Source organism: Grammomys surdaster, unplaced genomic scaffold (genome assembly GCF_004785775.1).
Source record: "Grammomys surdaster isolate TR1022 unplaced genomic scaffold, NIH_TR_1.0 65, whole genome shotgun sequence".
Lineage (NCBI taxonomy): Eukaryota > Metazoa > Chordata > Mammalia > Rodentia > Muridae > Grammomys > Grammomys surdaster.
Window position 1 is genome coordinate 16,014,866 of NW_021604567.1, and position 19,715 is coordinate 16,034,580.

Below are 19,715 nucleotides of genomic sequence, written 5' to 3' on the forward strand. Positions count from 1 at the left end.
ACCAATATCCAATGCTACACGCTCAGTAGGACCAATAGCCAATGCTACACGCTCAGTAGGACCAATAGCCAATGTTCCACTCAAAATGACTGCTGCTATGGCCGCCCCATGGTCTCGTAGACCATCTTACGTCCAGCTTCCTCACAGGCAGCCTGGCAACAAGCTCCAACGAGCTTCTGTCCTCTAAGTTGATTCTCTTTGTTTCTAACCCCTCAGCCACCTGCTGAACGCAAGGCCAGATTAAAATAAAATAAAATAAAAAAATAAACTCGTCCTAATTAAAACCAGTGCAATCCATCTGGAGAGTAAATAAATATTAACCCTCATTTCAACAGTCTTGACAGACAGGATGCTTCCCATGTGGGTGCACACGTGTACACATGTATGTACATGTCTTAGCTGTGTGTTCCTAAGACATAAACTCATATATTTAAACGAAATTAAGTTAGTACGGATGCTGTGGTCATTTACGGGTTCGTATAAACGTTTAAGGCACATGTACTATAGTTTTATTTATTTAATAAATTACCTGTGGATGTTTCAGCTGCTTACAAAATATTCTGATGCTATAAACAGCATCATGCTAAATATCCTTGGAGCTACATCTTTCCAAACAACCTTAATTATTTCCCTGAAGAAAATCCTTAGGCATGGAACTACTGCGCAACAGGCATGAGAACTTCAAAAGAAGTGAGTCCTGGCTAGCCAACCTCTGCAAGCATGTCCTCCTTCTCCACTGGCAACCACTGCCTTACACACACACACACACACACACACACACACACACAGGAGCTTGTCCTCCATTTGTGTCTCACTAGAGCAGGTGGCCACTGGTGACATCTTCCTCCCGTCTTTCCTACTGGGCTCTCTTGTTGCAGTAAATCTCCAACCCAAGAAGGTCCGATCAATAAAAACACAACTCAAATACTTTAAGTACAAACTGCACGCCTAGATTGGGCAGATCTACCACTAAACTACTCTATTTCCCCATCCATGAGATCCCTTATAACTTGCATTTTCTCCAGGCCACGTGTTTCTCCTCCATTGTCCTACCTTCCTCCTTCTCTCTCTCCCAAAGCTCTTCACCCCACCTCCCCTTCCACTGCCCAATCACTGGCTCTAGCCTTTATTCTACAAATTAAGGTGGGCAGAAGGTTCACAAGTCACCTGTGTACTGATTCACTCCTCCTCTGCAGCCCCTCCCAGGAAAGAGGAATTAGTATCAAAATACAAGACCAGGGCTATTCACAACACTGAGTACTCACAGCTCTGTTTCTGGTTTTCACCCAGGAAACCTCTATATGCCACTCCTGATCAACTTGTCCACCCTTAGCACCACAGACACTTCTGCAGGGTTCCTGCACACAGAAGTGTGTGTTACACACTTGGTCGTGCCTAGCAGGTAGAAGTGAGTGTGATTCCTCCCATCCAAATACCTTTCACGCTCATTTCTATCTGCGGACATCATGTGTTTTACAAATGCCTAACACCACCAAACATTCCATCTGTCCCTCAAGTGACCATCTCCGCTCATAACTGCCCCCAAAACTGTCTCTTTAAACATCTACCAACTCTGTAACCTTCAGAGTTCAGGTTGGCCCCAGGACCATTTGTTCAGGACTACGCTGGATTCTCCTGTATGTAGCTGCATTTTCTGTCATGTTTCAGGAAAAACAGAAATTCCACAGGAGTTAAAAAGTTCGTCCCAGGCTTGAGAGATTTATGAAATTATCCCCAAAATGTTGTACACAATATGCAAGACAGAGAGGACAAACCTAACAGATAAATACTATAACTGAGTCAGTAACAGGGATAGCCGCCTCCTTTCTTGGGGCAGAGTAGCATGCAGTGTAAGTGGCTAAGCTGCCTCACTCCTGGATAATGACAGCCAAGTCTGATCGCGTACTTCCCCATGTTGCTCTCTGTGCCGGGTACTGCAGATGTGAGGGCCTATGACTCTTGATTTTGCAAAGCAGAAAAGCGCAGGTTCTTAAGGACCTGCGCCCAGACCGGGCAAACCTGAGCCTGTGATTGTCAGAGAGGGGCTAAAGCTCCGGTCAATCTCTGTTATCCACTGTGTGGGGAGCTCCCCGGTGTTGGGAGATGGGACAGCATTAGGGTACTTGCTAAGCAAAAAATAGTTATTAACAGGACAAACTGGCACCATGGCACAGGCTCAGAAAGAAGTCTGAGGCTGACAGATCACCAGGCAAGTAGAACAGAACTGGTGTCCAGTCTAGGGCAGTGAAACTACTTTTTAAAAAAATGTGAGTGTTGGGCATAGGGGAGTGTGTCAACGTGTGTCACAACATGTGTGTGGCCAGAGCACAGCTTGTAAGACAGTGTTCTATCCTTCAACCATTCAGGGTCAGGATGGGGGTCATCAGATAGTCAAACACCTTTCCGGCTGAGCCATCTCACCAGCCCAAAGATTAATATGACATGAAGTAATGAAAAGAACCGAAATCTGGCAGTTCATGAGCTGGTATGTAACGGAGACTCCTCCCAGGGAATGGCTGGACTGCAGGTGAAACCAGGCTCTGACCACTAGAAAGATGCAAACACCTGCATCACCATGTGATCAGGAAGAGGTTTATTACCTCCTGATGGACAGAAGTTAAAAGTTAAAAAAAAAAAAGGGCTGGACATTCTTGGCACACACCTTTGATAAAAGCACTTGGGAAGAAGAGGCAGGTGGATCTCTGAGTTCAAGGCTAGCCTGGTCTACAGAACAAGTTTCAGAGCAGACAGGGCTAGAGAGAAAACCTCAATGTGTCTGTCTGTCTGTCTGTCTGTCTGTCTGTCTGTCTGTCTGTCTCTGCACGATCTCTGTCTCTCTCTCTGACTCTCTCTCTCTCTGTCTCTCTCTCTGTCTCTGACTCTCTCTCTCTCTCTCTCTCTCTCTCTCTCACACACACACACACACACACACACACACACACACACACAGAGCTAAGGACTCTATTCATGACTCTCATGTGCCATCCCAGGGAAGGGAGAGGTACCCACGGCATCAATTTTAAGGTGCAAAAGGAAGTTTCATAGAAATCAAGAAAAATTGCCCATGAGACAGAATGCTTAGCTGGAGGGCTCATTGAAATGCTGGAGTGTCTGTATTCCTACCAAGTTTCTAGATGTGATGACGGGGAAGTGGAAGTCCCACACACGGGAAAGAAGAGGGCTCTCTGAGAAAACATTATATAAAAACAGAGAAAAGGTAGGAAACCAATATTTCTGCACATTATAGCAAGGCCTAGCACACATGTGTAAAAATGTATTATCAAAGTAATAGCTTTGAGCAAGAAAAAAATAAAAAGATAACACACCCAAATCAATCTACCTCTAGAATTGGAAAATGCTTTCGAATGGCCCAGTACTCTCTCAAATGATCAAATCAACCACAAAATCACCTAAATGAAAAAGGCAGCCAGTGTTTAGAGGCTAACTGGAGACCCGGGGTACTACTGAGATCGTTTTCATTCTTTCCAGAAAGTAGGAACCTGGTTAGTCACGATTACAGTGTCACTTTATTCTGTAACTACCAGGGATCTCGGAGGAAGACATTGGAAGAGAACAAGTCTGTGGTGTTGGCACATTCCCCTACATCCAACACCAAAGGGGCAGCCGGCAAGCGGGGGGCTGGGAACAGATATAAGGAGGAGGATGAACCCCACAGACACAGGCGGAAGAGAACATTCTGTGGTGCAGCTGCCTCTATATGTGCACTAAGGCAACAGTCACTGTGTGTGTGTGTGTGTGTGTGTGTGTGTGTGTGTGTGTGTGTGTATGCAAGACACAGGTCAAAAAAATAAAGTTATTACAGATATAATTCAGCTCTCAAATTCAATTTCCTGTCCAACCTTTTAGCATCTCAGGTAATCCTACGATTTGGGGTATCTTTAGGATCCAAGGATACAAGTCTAGGGCTATACATCGTTTTCTAACTTGTTCAACACGGTTCCTCATATAATTCATCTTCTGTAGCTTCCAAGGAAATAGAAGACACGTGCAAATTAAGAGAACCACGTCTGCAACGTCAGATCTGATAAGCATGTTGTCTGCAAGCAAGCAAACATCCTACAGAGCTGTCAGGACACCACCGAGAGGCTCGGCTTTCATCAGAGCTGCACCTCACTCTTTACCCTCACAGTCCTCCACCCCGTCTGCAGACCTACCAGGAAGCCATGGAAATAATTAGGGTCGGGCTTTTGCCAAGCGACTTGCTGAAGCTGCACACTGCATACCCTTTGGGCACCAAGTTGTACATTTATTCTTTCATGTCACAAGGCTATCACTCGGTAAATCACAGCTGTGATTAGGCCATTAAATGGGTTGGTGGTGGGGAGAGTTGAAAGGAGTGGCTTGTGAAGTATCTCACACTCCAGGGCTGCACTGGGGCACAATGTTTGCCTTTCACGTGCAAGTCCCTGCGTTCAGTGTGCAGAAGCTAAAAAAAAACGTAGACAAAGAGCATGGGGAGGGGAGGGGTCCCCACGCCCATTTAGGAAAAGGGTTGTTGACAGAGTTGTCTTCAGAAGTGTTTGTTCAACTCTGAGGTTCCATCTTATACCATCAGAATGGCTCAGATCAAAGACTCAATAGACAGCTCATGCTGGCGAGGATGTAGAGGAAGGGAACACCCCTCCACTGCTGGAGGGAGTGTGGACTTGTGCAACCACTTTGGAAATCAATTTAGCAGTTTCTCAGAAAACTGGGAATAGTTCTACCTCAAGACCCAACTATACCACTCCTGGGAATATACCCAAAAGACACTCCACCATCCCACAAAGACACTTGCTCAACTATGTTCATAGCAGTTTTATTTACAATAGTCAGAAACTGGAAACAACTCAGATGCCCCTCAACTGAAGAGTGCATAAAGAAATGTGGTATATCTACACTATAGAATATTACTCAGATATTAAAAACAAAGATATCACGAATTTTGCAGGCAAATGAATGGAACTTGAGAATATCATCCTGAGTGAGGTAACTGAGTCCCAAAAGGACATGCATGGTATGTACTCACTTATAAGTGGATATTAGTCATAAAATACAGGTACCATGTTATACTCCACAGACCCAAAGAAGATAAACATGAAAAAAGGCTCAAGTGAGGATGCTTGAACCTCTCTTAGAAGGAGGAATAAAATAGTCATAAGAGACAGATGGATGGAGGGAACTGGGAGGGAGGAGCATGGGGAGGAGAATGAGGTGTTCAGGATCGGGTGTGGGGAAGGACAGGAGAAATGGCCAGATGGCCATGAAAATGAATGGAAATCTGGAACTGACAGGAGTGAAGAAGTGGGGGTCATCTCCAGGATAAGGGAGGTGCCCAAGAATCAATGGGTGTGATCTTAGCTGTGACTCACAACATTGGGGATATGGAACCTGAAGAGGCCACCTCCTGTAACCAGGCAGCAACCCTAGTGGAACAATAGAGACACAAAACTTTTAACCCAAAATGTATCCTGTATGGAAGTAATGCAGGCACTGGGGAGGGAGCAGAGACTGAGGGAATGGCTAACCAATAACTGGCCCAACTTGAGATCCATCCCATGGGCAAGCACCAACCCCTGACACTACTAATGCCACTCTTGTTATGCTTGCAGCCAGGAACATGTTGTCCTCTGAAAAGTTCCATCCAGCAGCTGACTCAGACAGATGCAGACACCCACAGCCATACAGTGGATGGAGCTTGGGGACTCTTATGGAAGAATAGAAGGAAGGATTGCAGCCCCAAAAGGGATAGGAACTCCACAGGAAAACCAAGAGAGTCAACTAACATGGACCCTCAGGGTGCTCAGTGTCTGAATCACCAACCAAAGAGCATGCATAGGCTGGACCTAGGCCTCCTCACACGTATGTAGCAGATGTGCAGTTGACCTTCATGTGGGTCCTGAACAACTGGAATGGGGCTATCCCAAAAGCTGTTATCTGTACATGGGATATGTTCTTCTAGCTGGGCTGCCCTGTCTGGCCTCAGTGGGAGAGGAAGCATCTAGCCTTGCAGAGACTTGAAGTGCCAGTGTGTGTGTGTGTGTGTGTGTGTGTGTGTGTGTGTGTGTGTGTGTGTATGTGTGTGATACCCAGAGGGGCCTCCACCCACTCAGAGGAGAAAGGAGGGGAGGGGAGAAGGATTGTGTGTAAGGGGTGACTGGGAGGGGAACAGCGAGCAGGATGTAAAGTGAATGAGTAAAAAACTTAAAGCAAAGAAGTGTTTTGTCATAGGCTTCCTCCTGCCTGTATATTGCTTCTCATTCATGCACATTCATAGCCCTAGCTGTCTTCAGTATCTACCATGTGCCCTGCAGAATGCCAGGGTTCACAATGTTCTGTAACCTCCAGAAGGAAGCCCCAGGACACAGTTAGCTATATCCAGAACTGCAAATCATGCTATAACCCTAAAACAACCAAACAAAAACCTTCAGCAAAATACACAGATGGATTTGTCTTAGTTACTTTGCCTGCTACCGTGTCAAAATACCCTGAGAGAAGCAGAGAGACAGGGTCTGTCTTGGCAGCCAACGCTCTGGGCCACCATGATGAGGCACCCACTGCAGCAGGAACATGTGGTGGCTGGTCACACTGCCTTCACAGTCACGGAACAGAGTGGTGAATGCTTACACAAGCGTGATTTCTCCTTTTTATGCAGTCCAGGACCCCAGCTCAGGGAATGGCGCCGCCCACAGTGGACCAGCCTCCCTGCTGGAATTAACTAAATAAGATACTCCCTCCCTGTGTCCATACTGACTAGAGAGGTCTGCCTCCCCGGTGACTATAAACTCATCAAGGTGACAACTAGATTAATTGTCATGCTCAACTGTTTTACGCATATTTCTAAATTGTTGGAAAATAACATAAAATTCTTTATCATAACTATTTTAAGTAGCAGTAGTGCTAATTAGCTTTACACTGGTGTGCAACCTCCATTGTTATCCATATCTGAGGCTTTATAGTATGCAAAAATAGAACTCCTACACCCATCACCTGACTCCTCACTCCCTGCTCTCCTCTGTCCCAGGCTCTGGAAAACACCATCACCCTTCATGTCTCTATGAGTTGGACAGTTCCAGGTGTACTGTGGGTTCGTATAGGATTGTGTTTCTGTGGCTTCATTGGCCTGGTGTAATGTCCTCAGAGTACATCCATGTTACAAAATGTGCTGGAGTCTCCCTGCTTCCTTCCTAAGACTGAATACCATCTGCTGAGGCACCTGCCACACTCTCCTGATCCTTCCGATGAATACTTAGGTTACTCTCACCATTGGTCATCGTGACTGACTCTGCAATGAACACAAGTACAACTCATGGAGGAGGAGTCTTCCGGGAGAGGCAGAGATAATTTACCTGAATGGTAAGGGCTCTGAATTACCCTCAGAAGAACTTAGTGAGAGAGCTTTAGAGTCATGGCCACAGTCAGCCATGGTGAGGCTCTGAAACAGGAAAGTATCCAAAGAGACACCTGCTATGTAAAGCACAATGCTGGTCCCGAAGGGAGGGACAGGGACGGACTCTTCAAGTCCACAGGACAAAAGGAGCTTCTGATTCCAACACTTACGGTTTCCATGGTGTTAGCTGAGTAAGCTCAGGGATCCCTGCCCTACCTGTCAGGGGGAAGGAAGGCAGGCACTAAGCAGGTTCACAAGGGGGAGGATGCTGTGGATTGTCCTGATGCTGTTTGTATTCTGATGTCAATTTTGCTTCCTCAAGAGGGGTTGCCCCCACCACCACCACACACACACACACACACACACACACACACACACACACACACAGAGGTGATCTCATGTGAACCTTCTCCCCATCTTAACTGATCAATAAAGGCTAGAGCCTGTGATTGGGCAGTAGAGGGGAAAGGTGGTAAAGGAAATCTTTGAGAGTGGGGTAGGTAGAGAGGAGAAGAGGACAAGAGGGGGAGGAGAGAGGACTGAAGAATAGGAGGAAGACGTGATGGGTCTGAACCACATGGTCAGGAGAAACTGCAAGTAGCAAGGGGCCTTATAGGTGGGGAATAGGTTAGTATAGTGATAGATCTGCCCAATCTATGCATATAGCTTATGACCATAATAACTGGATTGTGTGGTTCTTATATGGGCTTATTGGGGTTGGAGATTCCAGCAACAGGAGCAGCAGCAAGACCACAGCAGTTCTCTATCAACTGCATCTGGGGAGGAGGGGGAGATCACAGGGGAACGTGGACTGATTCCTTAGGAGGAAGAGAGCACTAGAGAGGCCAGGACAGCAGGTGCACGCTGGGATGACCAGGGCTCTGTGTTCAGGGGCGGGGAGTGTTATTGTGTGGGAGAGCCATGGCTGGAGGGGCATGTGGGGGAAGTGCTTTTTATTGCCTGCTTTGTCATGGTCTGTTCTGTCCAAGAGCCTGCCCTGGTCCTGGCCCAGGATACTGGACATGAGTACCAGAGCCACTGCAATAGGTGCACTCACTGGTCTGTCAGTCTACAGAGTCCCCACAGCACACAAAACACCTGTAGCCTGACTTCTGGCTACTCTGTGGGTTCTTTCTTCCACTCTTCTCCAACCCTCTTCTTCTACCCTTTCAACCCCCTGACACTAGGTAGGAGAGAAAGAAGGATGATGGGAAAGGGGGCTACTTAGACCACTTCCTGACGACTAGGCGTGTCAAGCTTCTTGGGGTGAGTTTGATCCTTGCCCTCAGGATATCTAATTTCCTCTTTTTGTCTCTTTGCAAATGACTACTTATCAATACTTATCAACCTAGAGCAACCAACCACCAACCGGCTAATCAGCCCCTTCTACTGGGACCCTAGAATTTATACATCCTCTGAAAAGTCCCCAGAATTCCAAATGTCACACAGTCCCAGAAACTATCTGCAGCTGGCAAAACCGCGCCCCTGCTAGAACACAGGCCAAACCATCGTCAGCTGCTTTGGAGGATTTGAAGCAGTCTCTTATCCCACACGTGGGATTAACACAAAAAACATATTCTCATACCATTTCTGTGTTTTCTAAAGAAACCAAAATTACAAAATTCTCACTACAAACACCTGCAAGTTTTTAGAGCATCTGTAATTTTGTGATGGGCTATGTCCATAGCTAACCTGGGCCTCATGCAGTCCGTTGGTTCTGAGTTGGACACACCTGGGAGGAAAGCAAGAAAAGCCAAGGAAAGGAAGGAATCAGGGTATTAGGAAGATGGGAGGAGGTAGGAAGTGGCAAATGGGATCAGAAAAAGACATTTAATTCAACAACAGAGGAATAAAGGCAACAGGAAGGAAATACCCATGGGAGCTTTAGGGAAGAGAATCCAGGGCTAACTTTGAATGACTGTGAATCATTAGATCAGATATATAAATAATCTCTTGGGTATACTGGACTCTAGTCAGGTTACATCCCAGCTGTGGTGCAGAGGGTTCCTCAACCCAGGGTCCTTTACGGTACAAAGAAGGACTTGCTTCCTCCTCAAAGAAGGAGAAAGTTTTTGATAAAAAATTTCAAAACTATTATGTACTATTCAGAATTGAGAATGTTAATATGTGGATATTATTTTTTTAGAAAGAAATATTAGTTTCTCATCACATGGTCCACTTCTGAAGAAGACTTGTCTATATCACCACTGGACTGATTGGCATCCCTGGAGGAACAGAGTCTTGCTGACAGGTTTGACAAATTCAGCAGGAAATCACCATGTCCACGTGGCCCTGTATCTTTAGATGAAAGTCTAGAGGAGCAAGCCAGGCTAGACCAACCTTTTCTCTGGACTTGATGAGTGCAGTCAGGTGCTTCAGAACCAGAGGCCCATCTAAGCTGTAGGTGAAGTTCACATTGTCAAAGACGATTACTCCTTCGTGGGGCCAGCCTGGAGGTGGGCGCTTCTTGCATTCCCAGGGCGCCTCCTTCTCTAGGTCCGTGTATTCCATCACCCTCTCCACAGAAATCATCTAAAGGAGAAAAGGCATTCACACGGTCAGGGGCCAGGGGCTTGATCGCGGGTATGTTCCACCTACACACAGCTAGGCAAGGGTCACTTGGGTCTTCAGGCTAACAGAGACCACTGAAGACCGTGATGATTTACAGTCCTGTTCATCATCACCCGGCAGCTTTGCTTATAGACAACCCCCTCAACCTCATAACACTGAGTGAAGACAGCAAGAGAGGAGCTGCAGGGATGGTCCAGTGTGTAAACGGATTGCTATGTAAGCATGAAGACCTTTGGGTTTGGATCCCAGCGTCCATGTCTCAAAATGTAAGGTGAAGGGTGATTGAAGAAGTCACCTGTACAAACCTCTAGCCTCTGTGCAAGCACACATACACTCAATCTGCGCACATAACAGACATACACACGGGTACCTTCCACAAACACAAAAGCGAAAGGGTTTTGTAAAATCAAGAGTTTACGACCTCTCATCAACGGTCCCTTGCTCCAGAAGGAGACTCATTCAAGATCAGTCACCCCCTCCCACTACATCTTCAATGTTCCCTGTGACCATTTCTATCCTGTGAGAGGGGGCGAATGGAAGTATCTCACGGTCGCCGTTTCTGTCATTAGTGGGAATAAATATTTTAAAGGGGGAATAATTCAAATGTTGATTAAACCTTCTGCAATTACCATAACCTGCTACTTTTTTGAGAAGCACCTCAGAGATGGGAGCTTGCCCTCCCAGGGAGGAACAGCAGTAACTCTGGGGCCTCCTGCCTCTACTCCAGGCATGGGAGAAGAGAGGCTAAAACTAGTGGTGAGCGGGTAGGAGTGGAGGAGTGGGGAGAGCTATTAATTAAACAAACAACCTCAAAATACTGAATTCTCCTCTTACCAAGAACGAGGAATTACCCATTAAGAAACAAAAATAAACAGGCCTCTGAGAAATTAGCTTATATCCTCTCTAGGATTTCAGAACTTCCCTCCTACAGAGGCATTTATTACATTTGAAGACAGCTTGTGATGAATCTAAAACCTGCTGACATAGCATACATGAGACAGAGAAAAAGATGTATACATTTTATTTTACATTAACTTTAAACAGATGAGGGCAGGATCTTAAAAAAAAAAAACTCTGTTAGCCGCGATGCAAAAAATAACAGTTTTAATATTTTACATAAGAATTGCTTTTATGTCGTTTAATGGCAAAGAGGGCTTTAAAAAGGCTGAAAACTTTCAGATAAACATTACCATATTCTCTAATTCCGCGCTCTGTCGCACAGACCACTGGAACATCCCCATGAGTGTGAGGGCGTAGGACAAGGCCAGGCCAACCTGCCCGGCATCCAAAGCTTTGGGGAGAGGAAGGAGAAAGGACAGTCAGTCTCAATCCTAACAGGAGCCTGCTGCCTTCTGCTACCTTACCAGGAGGACCCAACAAGTTGTCTACACCTGGAGCCTTTATATTTCTATTTACTGATTGAGATTATGATGCAATTCTTAAAACCCATTAAGAATTCTGGAAGACTATTAGATGAGTTTATGAATCTCAGTTGGATTGACATACATTTAAAGGGTGTTGTGTGTGTGAGGTGTAATGTCATTATTCACATTCGCCATTTTGGTTTAAAGCCTGTTACATAAACCCTCTGTCTACATCACCTGCAACTGCAGCTGCAAAACACTGCAAACAAGATGGTGTTTTCTAAGAGCCAAAGCTTTTAACAGTCAAATATGACTCCCATTGCTCTATGAATAAATGGTGTGACTCAGGTGTCACTGCGGATTGTCACAAGGCTAACTGATGCCACACGCGCTGACATCTGCTCCCCTGGTGCCCTCCTGGCCATGAGCACAGTGTTCTGTCCTGCTGGTCATCTCTTTCACCCATGTGCACTGGCATACCAACAAACCAGGAAGTTCCCAGGCTCAAATAGTGAGCCTAGGGCTGAGCCCAAAATGCTAACGACAAACTTGGTTCTCATCTCCCAGGTTACCAGACCAGGAATTTTAAAAAAATGTCATCTGTACAGATCTCAGCTCATTCTAACAAAGATAAAAAGAATGTAAGTGGACCATCTCACTGAGCCGTGCTGCATGACCCCATCACCCTGATGGTGGCACCCTAACCACCCTGACATGTAGTAAGAGCTTTAACATGCTTCCTTAGAACCACACCGAAAGTGCCGTTAGACGAGGTGGCAGGAGCTTAATTTAATAACTGTAAACACGGCTATAAATTGTAATCATACCATAAATAGTTATTCGCATCTGCACTTACTCTTTGCCAGAATCAGGGACCCAAAGGCAACGATGATGACAAAGATGGCGCAGATGGCGTCCAGACGCAAAGCAAACCATCTCGATGTCGTCAGGAACAAGAACCAAGCCTCTGGGTTGCAAACCAGAACAAGAAATGTGAGTGAGTGCAGAAGCCGTTAACTGCGGTGAAGAAGCCATACTGGGTGCAGTGAAGACGGTGGGTACTGAGATGCTGACGCAGAGTAGGGCAGCAAGGTCTCATACTCAAAACTTCTAGACAGTCAGGAAATGCAGAGCAATGTTCGATACATACCCTACCCCCAACAGTACAGAGGCTTCAAAAAGGAAAAGAGAAAGAAAGAATTGAAAGACCCAACTAAGGTATATATTATGATATACGGTCATAACACAGAACATGGAGAAATGGTCTTCTGTTTATAGGTTGACTGTCTGTACTCCTTCTACAGCAAAGGACACAGGTCTCAGTTGGCTCCAATACGATCTTTACTTGAGTGCTCTGCACACCCGTGGGGTGGTGATGGAACATGTCTTAGGGCTGTATCTAAATGACTAGCATGTTAAAAAGAGCCACATGTCGTTTTAAAAGTGCTTCTGAGTCATCAAAACACAAAAGGGCCAGGCCTTTTGCAAAATGCAACTGCTGACCCCAGTCCTAACCAGACAGAGAACTACAGGGTACAGAGGTGGAAGAAAGACTGAGCAAGTCAATCAGGAAAGCCAGACGTGAGGAGTGGTTCTGAAAGGGTTCATAGCCTAAGGGCAGGTGCAGAAGGCTTGGGTCCAAGAACGGTTAGAGGTGCTGGCTGACAAAGCTCTAACCTGAGGGTGCACGGGCTGCCAGCTTTTGGAAGTACTGCCATAAATGTACAGACCTGAATGCAAGTCCTGGTGTGCATCAAACAGCTCCTGGCACCTCTCTTCAGCTTTGTAAGCCCGGATGGTCCAGAGTCCCTGGAGGGAGGATGACAAATGGGAGAACACCGGGCTCCGTGCTGCATGGACATGGAAGGAGAACAGAGAGCTCTGTGAGGCTGGACGTGTGGCTGGACGTGTGGCTGGACGTGTGGCTGGACGTGAGGATCACCGTGTCCCACGCTCATCAGTGTAGACCCCAAGTACCAAGCAGTCCTCTTGGAATTGCCTAAAGGGTTCTTAGCTCCTGAACAAAACACTTCCAGTGACCCAGAGAAGACCCTGTCCACCCACCCTCAAACCCTAGCCAACAATGCCTCATTTTCATGATGGAGAGGAGTGTTTCAGTTCAGTCCACCAGAGTCAAACGTCGCCACCGTTCCTTTCACTAACCCATCCTTCGGGGTCTTGTTCTCCCTGTACTTCACAGCTACTTGTTTGGAGAGAAATGAGTTTTCACTGATTATTTTGTTTTGGCCAGTAATGTTCTAAAAAGTGGCTTCATGAGAGCATTTGTCACAACACGTTAAAGTGGATACGTGTGCTTCTCTCGTCAGCTTAGACGCTCACTTATGAGCTAGTGTTTCCCAGTAAATAAAGAGTACCTGTCATAGCCAGCTAGCCAGCAAGGAAGCCAAATGGACAGGGATCTCCTCTGTACATCCCAGAGAAGCTTTCCTCTTTCAAGTATTGTGAGAACAGCCCTTTAATGCCACCATGTGCCTGGGTGTCACTGCACGTGTGTCCATACCACTGGCCCAGAGGGGACATTGTTGGCTTGACCTTGACTTCAGCCTCCTAAGCTAAAAGATGTCTTCATGACTACCCAGTTGGAAACTCACCCTCATGGTCTGAGGCTAGTGAGAGATGTCCACTGTCCTTAAATTTCCAGACTCTCTCTGCAGTCTCGGTGGCTTCATCTTATCAGAATTTAAAGGACAAATTCCTCTTTGTCCATCTCTGACTATGGGGGAATATATATCTTGCAACTTTGTCTCCAGAAGACTGCACTATGACCACCAGGTCCCAGCCTACCTGGGGTGACAGGTGGGCTGCCCACTGCCAGGCAGTGACACTGACACGTCTATGCCACAGTGTTGCTTGTGGTACGACTAGCCTTTCTCTGAATGCCCACAGCTTCCTCTGCAACAAGACTTGTGAATGAAAAACATGGGGATGCACAAAGGAGGCTCGCCCAGCAAGTGCCTGCTCCTGAGGCTCACCAGGCAGTGCCACGCCTTTATGCTCTGACTTCCCCAAGCCCCATCTCTGTAACCCTACAACAGCACTCTAAACGCTCGCTCACTGCCTTACACTGAGATGTGTCACAACGTGGGGCTCTCAGCAGTTTAACCGGCTCTCCTCATGACTGGAGATTTTTCAACAGCTTTTATGAAGTGCCACCTGCTCTTTTTTACAGAGCTGTTGATAAATGTCTCTTTAGAGTTTATTTCAAAACACACACAGTAGGTCATGAGGGGAGAAAAAAGTCCTTTGTTCTGATGAACTTATAGCCACATAGTTTAACACTTCCTGGCTCGGCTTTCGAAAAGCTGAGCTGGCTTTAAAGTCATCACAGACATTTCCTAGTACAAATATCTTCCTTCCTGAGGCTGGAATGATGACTCGGTGTCCTGTCCAGCAGGACATTAAACAGGGGTCCAGGGAGGTCACCTGAAAGAGAGCTGGAGGGAGCAGGCAAAGACGAAAGGAATGACGACCTGTCTATAATCTGATCAGATCGCCATTTTTACTTTTGCACACACAGGTTATATACACAAAAAGGCAGGATGTGGGGAAGAGGATGACGAAGAAGTGTGGGTGTTCAGGGGGAGTACAGATCTCTTCCAGAACAGAGTGGGTGAAGGTTCAGGGGACAGACCACTATGACTCCGCCTATGATTCACTTGTCTTTATCTAAGTTGGTACTATCCACCAAGGTTACCTATCTATAAGGCCTTTGAGTAGCCAGGCTTGGCAGCCTTCCACCAAAGCTGTCTGTTTACAATAACTCCCAGCTATCTGTTTCAGTGTTTTTCCACAGAGACCCAAGACTTGGTGCTAGCAGGCATGTATGTCAGGCCTATTGCTGATTTTAGGCTTATGGCTGATTTTAGGCCTTCAGTGTATAAGCAGGGCTCCTCCTGACATCTCCCCCTCTCTCCAAATATAGAAGGACCATGGCGATTCCAATCTTGTCACCATTACTCTTCCCATCCAAGACCCTCGGTACTCACTTGTGGACTCCAGGCGCTTGACATTCCGTGACGTTTCTAAGAAGTATCTCCGGAGAGCCAGGAAGACGACTGCGAGGGGCACCAAGGGGATGAAGATCCAAGGGATGACGGCCGCCGCCACGGAGATCACACTTACGACCAGGAGAAATGTCTAGAGCAGCAAACAGAGAGACAGGCCCTCCTCAGCAACAGGTTCTGCTTTTCAAAACCAAACTGTAATGGGTTGTCTTTCCCTTCTCCTGCTGAGCCTCACTGGAGTCGCTGAGAGTCCTTTCCCATCCCAGGAAGTAACAGCCACAGGGTAGGGACCCTACAATCAACAGGCCTGCCCTAGGCACAGAGGTACTTTACAGACTTCTTCTACACACATTCATTAGCACAGTCCACCAATCATGGAACCTGAGTTCAGATTCCCCAACGACTACGCTAAAAGCTGGGTATAACATTGCAAGCCTGTGATCCCAGTAGATTCTGGGAGTTTGCTAAATCAGTGTGAGCTCCATGTTCAGTGAAAGACTGTGTCTCTAAAAATAATGTGGAGAGTGATTGAGAAAGGCATCTGATTTGAGTGCTGGTCTGAACTCAGGCGTGTGCATGTGCGCGAGCACACACACACACACACATACACACACACACTGAGAGACAGAGACAGAGAGAGACAGAGAGACAGACACACAGACAGAGAAAGAGCGTGAAACACAAAGATTCATACTTGCAAATATATAAGTACACTCCTATTTTTCATTGGTTCCCCCTTTGTCAGCATTTTTTAAACTTCGTTGGTTTCTTATGGTTAAACCAGCCTGTTCCATGAGGTGGCTGGTGCTTGCATCAGTTGATGGAGATTAACCCCATGCCCAGCTCATGAAACAGCGAAAATTTTAAAAATCCAAAGACGTGAGCTAAACAGTATACCAATTCTTGCTGACTGAGCAAATATTGTTTAAGTCAAAATACAAAATTTCCTAAGAAAAATGACTTTTAATCCTCCAAAGCAACATGACTTGAGGAAAAAAAAATACGTAAACTCTTGGGGCATGAAATGAAGGCTGGCTGTTTACACTCTGTGGACTTGCACTCACAGTGGTAAAGCCCACAGAACCTCCTCAGCATCACTTTCCTTCAAGACTGGGTGTGGTAGTGTGGAGGGGTAACCTTAGCCCACGGCAGGCTGAGACAGGAGAGTCACTACAGGTCTGAGCTAGCCTGGGATGTAAAGTGATTTACAGGTCGTTCTTAGTTGTGTTTACAGATCCCGTCTCTAGAAGCAAACAATTGGAACAAAACGTAAAGAGGATCCTTTAGGAATCACACTTTAATAATATAGATTTTAAAACCATTTTCTTTATAGGAAAAATTTTCATTACAAGGACCTGTTTGGGTTTCTGGTATTTATCACGCCAGCTGCATTCAGTTCTGGGGGCATTTGTAGGCATCCACCTGTGGTTTACTTTAAACTTAACTCCATGGGGATATCTTGCCTCTGGTCTAGAGGATGCAGGTGCCCAGAGAGTATGTTTCCTCTAAACAGTGGAAAAGCCGCAGTCTAACTTTATGGGAACCACCATAGCATGTATATGTTTGGCTCACTCCAGTCCTTATGTAAACTCTGTCTCGTACCCATCTCAAGCCCAGAGAAAAATACTCAAAAGGCCATCCAATCCGTACGGGGTACTTTCTACTATTTGTTTATGGTATCGAGAACAGCCTCAAACTGATCACACCTCATGTAAGTGGGAAGCTTTTACTTCTGCTGTCAGTGAGACTGAAGTATCCGTTCCAGGCTGTCAGAATGTACAGTACCTTCCACCCCGGGTGAGCTCACCAGGTATGTCTCCAGTGCGGGAAGCAAAACATGATTTACCTCTTGCCAAGGTTTCCCTCTGATTTAGCCAGGGAAAATGACGACTGGGTTTTGATCAGTGAGCTGTTTACTGATGTATGTATAAAAGGGGCTCTTTCATCTACTATTTTGGGAACACGTGAGATAAAGGAAACTGATCTCTGAGTGGAAAAAGAACATAACAAATGATGATGCTGGGTGACACAGGATTCCTGGAGGGCATTGGAAGTGTGAAGAGCTCCTAGACTTTGAAAAGCATTGAGACGTAAACATGTAACTCCTATCAGATTAGACTCGGCATCCTCCACCTACAGGGTACGGGCAGGCAAAGGGCGCATGCTCAGAGCGTTACGCGTAAGATCCCACTCCTTAAACACTGACCATGGCTGTGTTTTGTCAATGGGTACAAATGATAACAGCGGTCAGCTCTGGTTCCCAGGTCTAGTGTCAGTCATTAGACTCACTCTGGGGTTTCTCCACTTACACCTGTCTCCTGAGCTTGGTTGTCTCTGCTAAGTCAGAACTTTAGGGCACACTGGCATGACGGATTTGTCTGTGGCGTTCTAGATAAACCTCTCTAAGATGGCAACTTTAAATCTGCGGATAGTCATTGCTCTGTCCACTTGCCAGGTGGCTGAGGTGACCATTTCACATCTGTAGCAGCTCTGGGTCCTATGTTACTCGTCTGTTACCTCTGGACTCTCAGTCAAAGTTAACAGCACTGGAGAGAACGGCTTGTGGGTTCTAATCTGTTTGCCTGTGAAAAGTTTCCTTTTTCCAGGGTTAATGTTTATTATAAAACTCAAGGGTTCAACCTGAGGAAACAATGTTACACTTTGGATACAAGTTAAAAAGATAAAGGTATATACTGCTAAACATGCTGAATAGAAAAAAACTGTTTGTAGCACTGTGAACAACAAAGCTTTTAATTCAAGAACTCATAAAGGAAGACATTTCATCAGGAAAAAAGGGTCAGCGGGCTGGATAGATGACCAACCGGTCAAAAGCACTTCCTGCTCTCAAAGAGGGCAGCCTGGATGAGCCTGGAACTCTAGGTCCAGGGGCTCTGATGCCCCATCCTGGCCTCCACAGGCACCTGTACTCACAGGTGCCCAAAGTCCCACAGAAAAACACACACAAAAACACACACAGATCTTCAAAAGTGCAAGAAAAACTGGGTCCAATTATGCAGGAGAGAAATACAAACCAGTTTATAAGAACGTAAACTACAACTCCAGAAGGTTAAAGCGAAATCTGACAGTACTTAGAATTCACAGGCAAACCCAGTCACTGTCAAATAGTACAAAAGGAGGCCATACTCACTCCAACAACTGACAGAACAACTAACAAAGAACCAGCAGGAATACAAGAGTTCGTGAGGAGTGCACGATCAAATATTGAACAACAGCTACAGCGGTAAGGACAATTCTTTTCAAGCAGAAATCCATCATGCCACAACGCAAGTGTTCGCAAATCTCGACAACACGATGCAGAATTTGATTTCAATGGATTTAACAACAGCACAAAAACAAGTTGACTAGAAAAATGGCTATCAGGAAATTCCACTAAATAGTTCTAAATAAAACTGGGTTTACAAAAAAACACAATAAAATGGAAATATTTTGGAAGAAACAAAAGATGACAATCAGATACTATCAAAATCTGAAAGTTGCAGCTAATGCCGTGTTTGGAGGTAAATATATAGCTTTAACTTTTTAAAACAAGAGAGCCTAAATGTTAAAGGTCTAAGACAGTGGAGAGATGGCTCAGTGGTTAAGAGCACTTACTGCCTTCAGAGGACAATGGCCCAATCCCAGCACCCACATGGTAGCTCATGGCCACCCAGAGTGCCAGCTCTGGAGGCATCTGGCACTCACCTCTGACCGCTTCATGCATCGAGCACATACGTGGTGCACATGCATCTGTAGGCAAGACACTCACACACAGAAAATGAAGAGAGTTTAAAGGAGGATCTGAAAACAAATAAGCAGAAACAACCACCAGAAGGAAAAACAAACCAAAACGAAGCAGACACACCAGCTCAGGCTGGTAACGACATTACTTGGAAGGCAGAAACAGGAGGATTGCTGCAAGTCTGAGGCCAGCTTGATCTACATACGGAGTTCCAGGCTAATCAAGGCTATACAGTGAGAGGACATAAAAAAATGACAGCATAAAAGAAAATGGAAAGATATTAATTAGATAGAAAAACAACAAAACGTGGGTCTTTCAAAACACTACCTAATTAGTAAGCTTCAAGGCCAAGGAAGGAGACTGGCTCCCATTGTGTACTGCGAGAGGCAAGACGCGGGCTTTAAAAGGGCTGATTAAACACGCAGTTAACATGTTTCATGTAGATGGCTTATGTCTTGAGAAATGGTGGCTAAAGGTTATATTACAAAAGAGAGCAACCTGAATAGCTCTATTTAATTTGAGAATCAGAATTCATTATCTGAAAGGAATTTAGTGATGAGTCAAAGTTCTTGATTTTTAAGTGCTCCACTCTTGGGCTACAGTGCTCCACTCTTGGGCTACAGTGT

General features: G+C 45.8%; 1 protein-coding gene across 1 annotated transcript in view; it reads right to left on the reverse strand.

Moving 5' to 3' along the window:
• The window catches only part of Abcc4 (ATP binding cassette subfamily C member 4), a 219,589-nt gene that overhangs the window by 37,938 nt on the left and 161,936 nt on the right, over positions 1-19,715 (reverse strand). The window contains exons 21-25 of the mRNA XM_028771612.1: positions 15,333-15,483; positions 13,056-13,175; positions 12,182-12,292; positions 11,152-11,252; positions 9,731-9,922 (exon numbers count right to left, since the gene is read on the reverse strand). Coding sequence (XP_028627445.1) covers positions 9,731-9,922; positions 11,152-11,252; positions 12,182-12,292; positions 13,056-13,175; positions 15,333-15,483 — 675 coding nt within the window. The remainder of the gene's footprint in view (positions 1-9,730; positions 9,923-11,151; positions 11,253-12,181; positions 12,293-13,055; positions 13,176-15,332; positions 15,484-19,715) is intronic.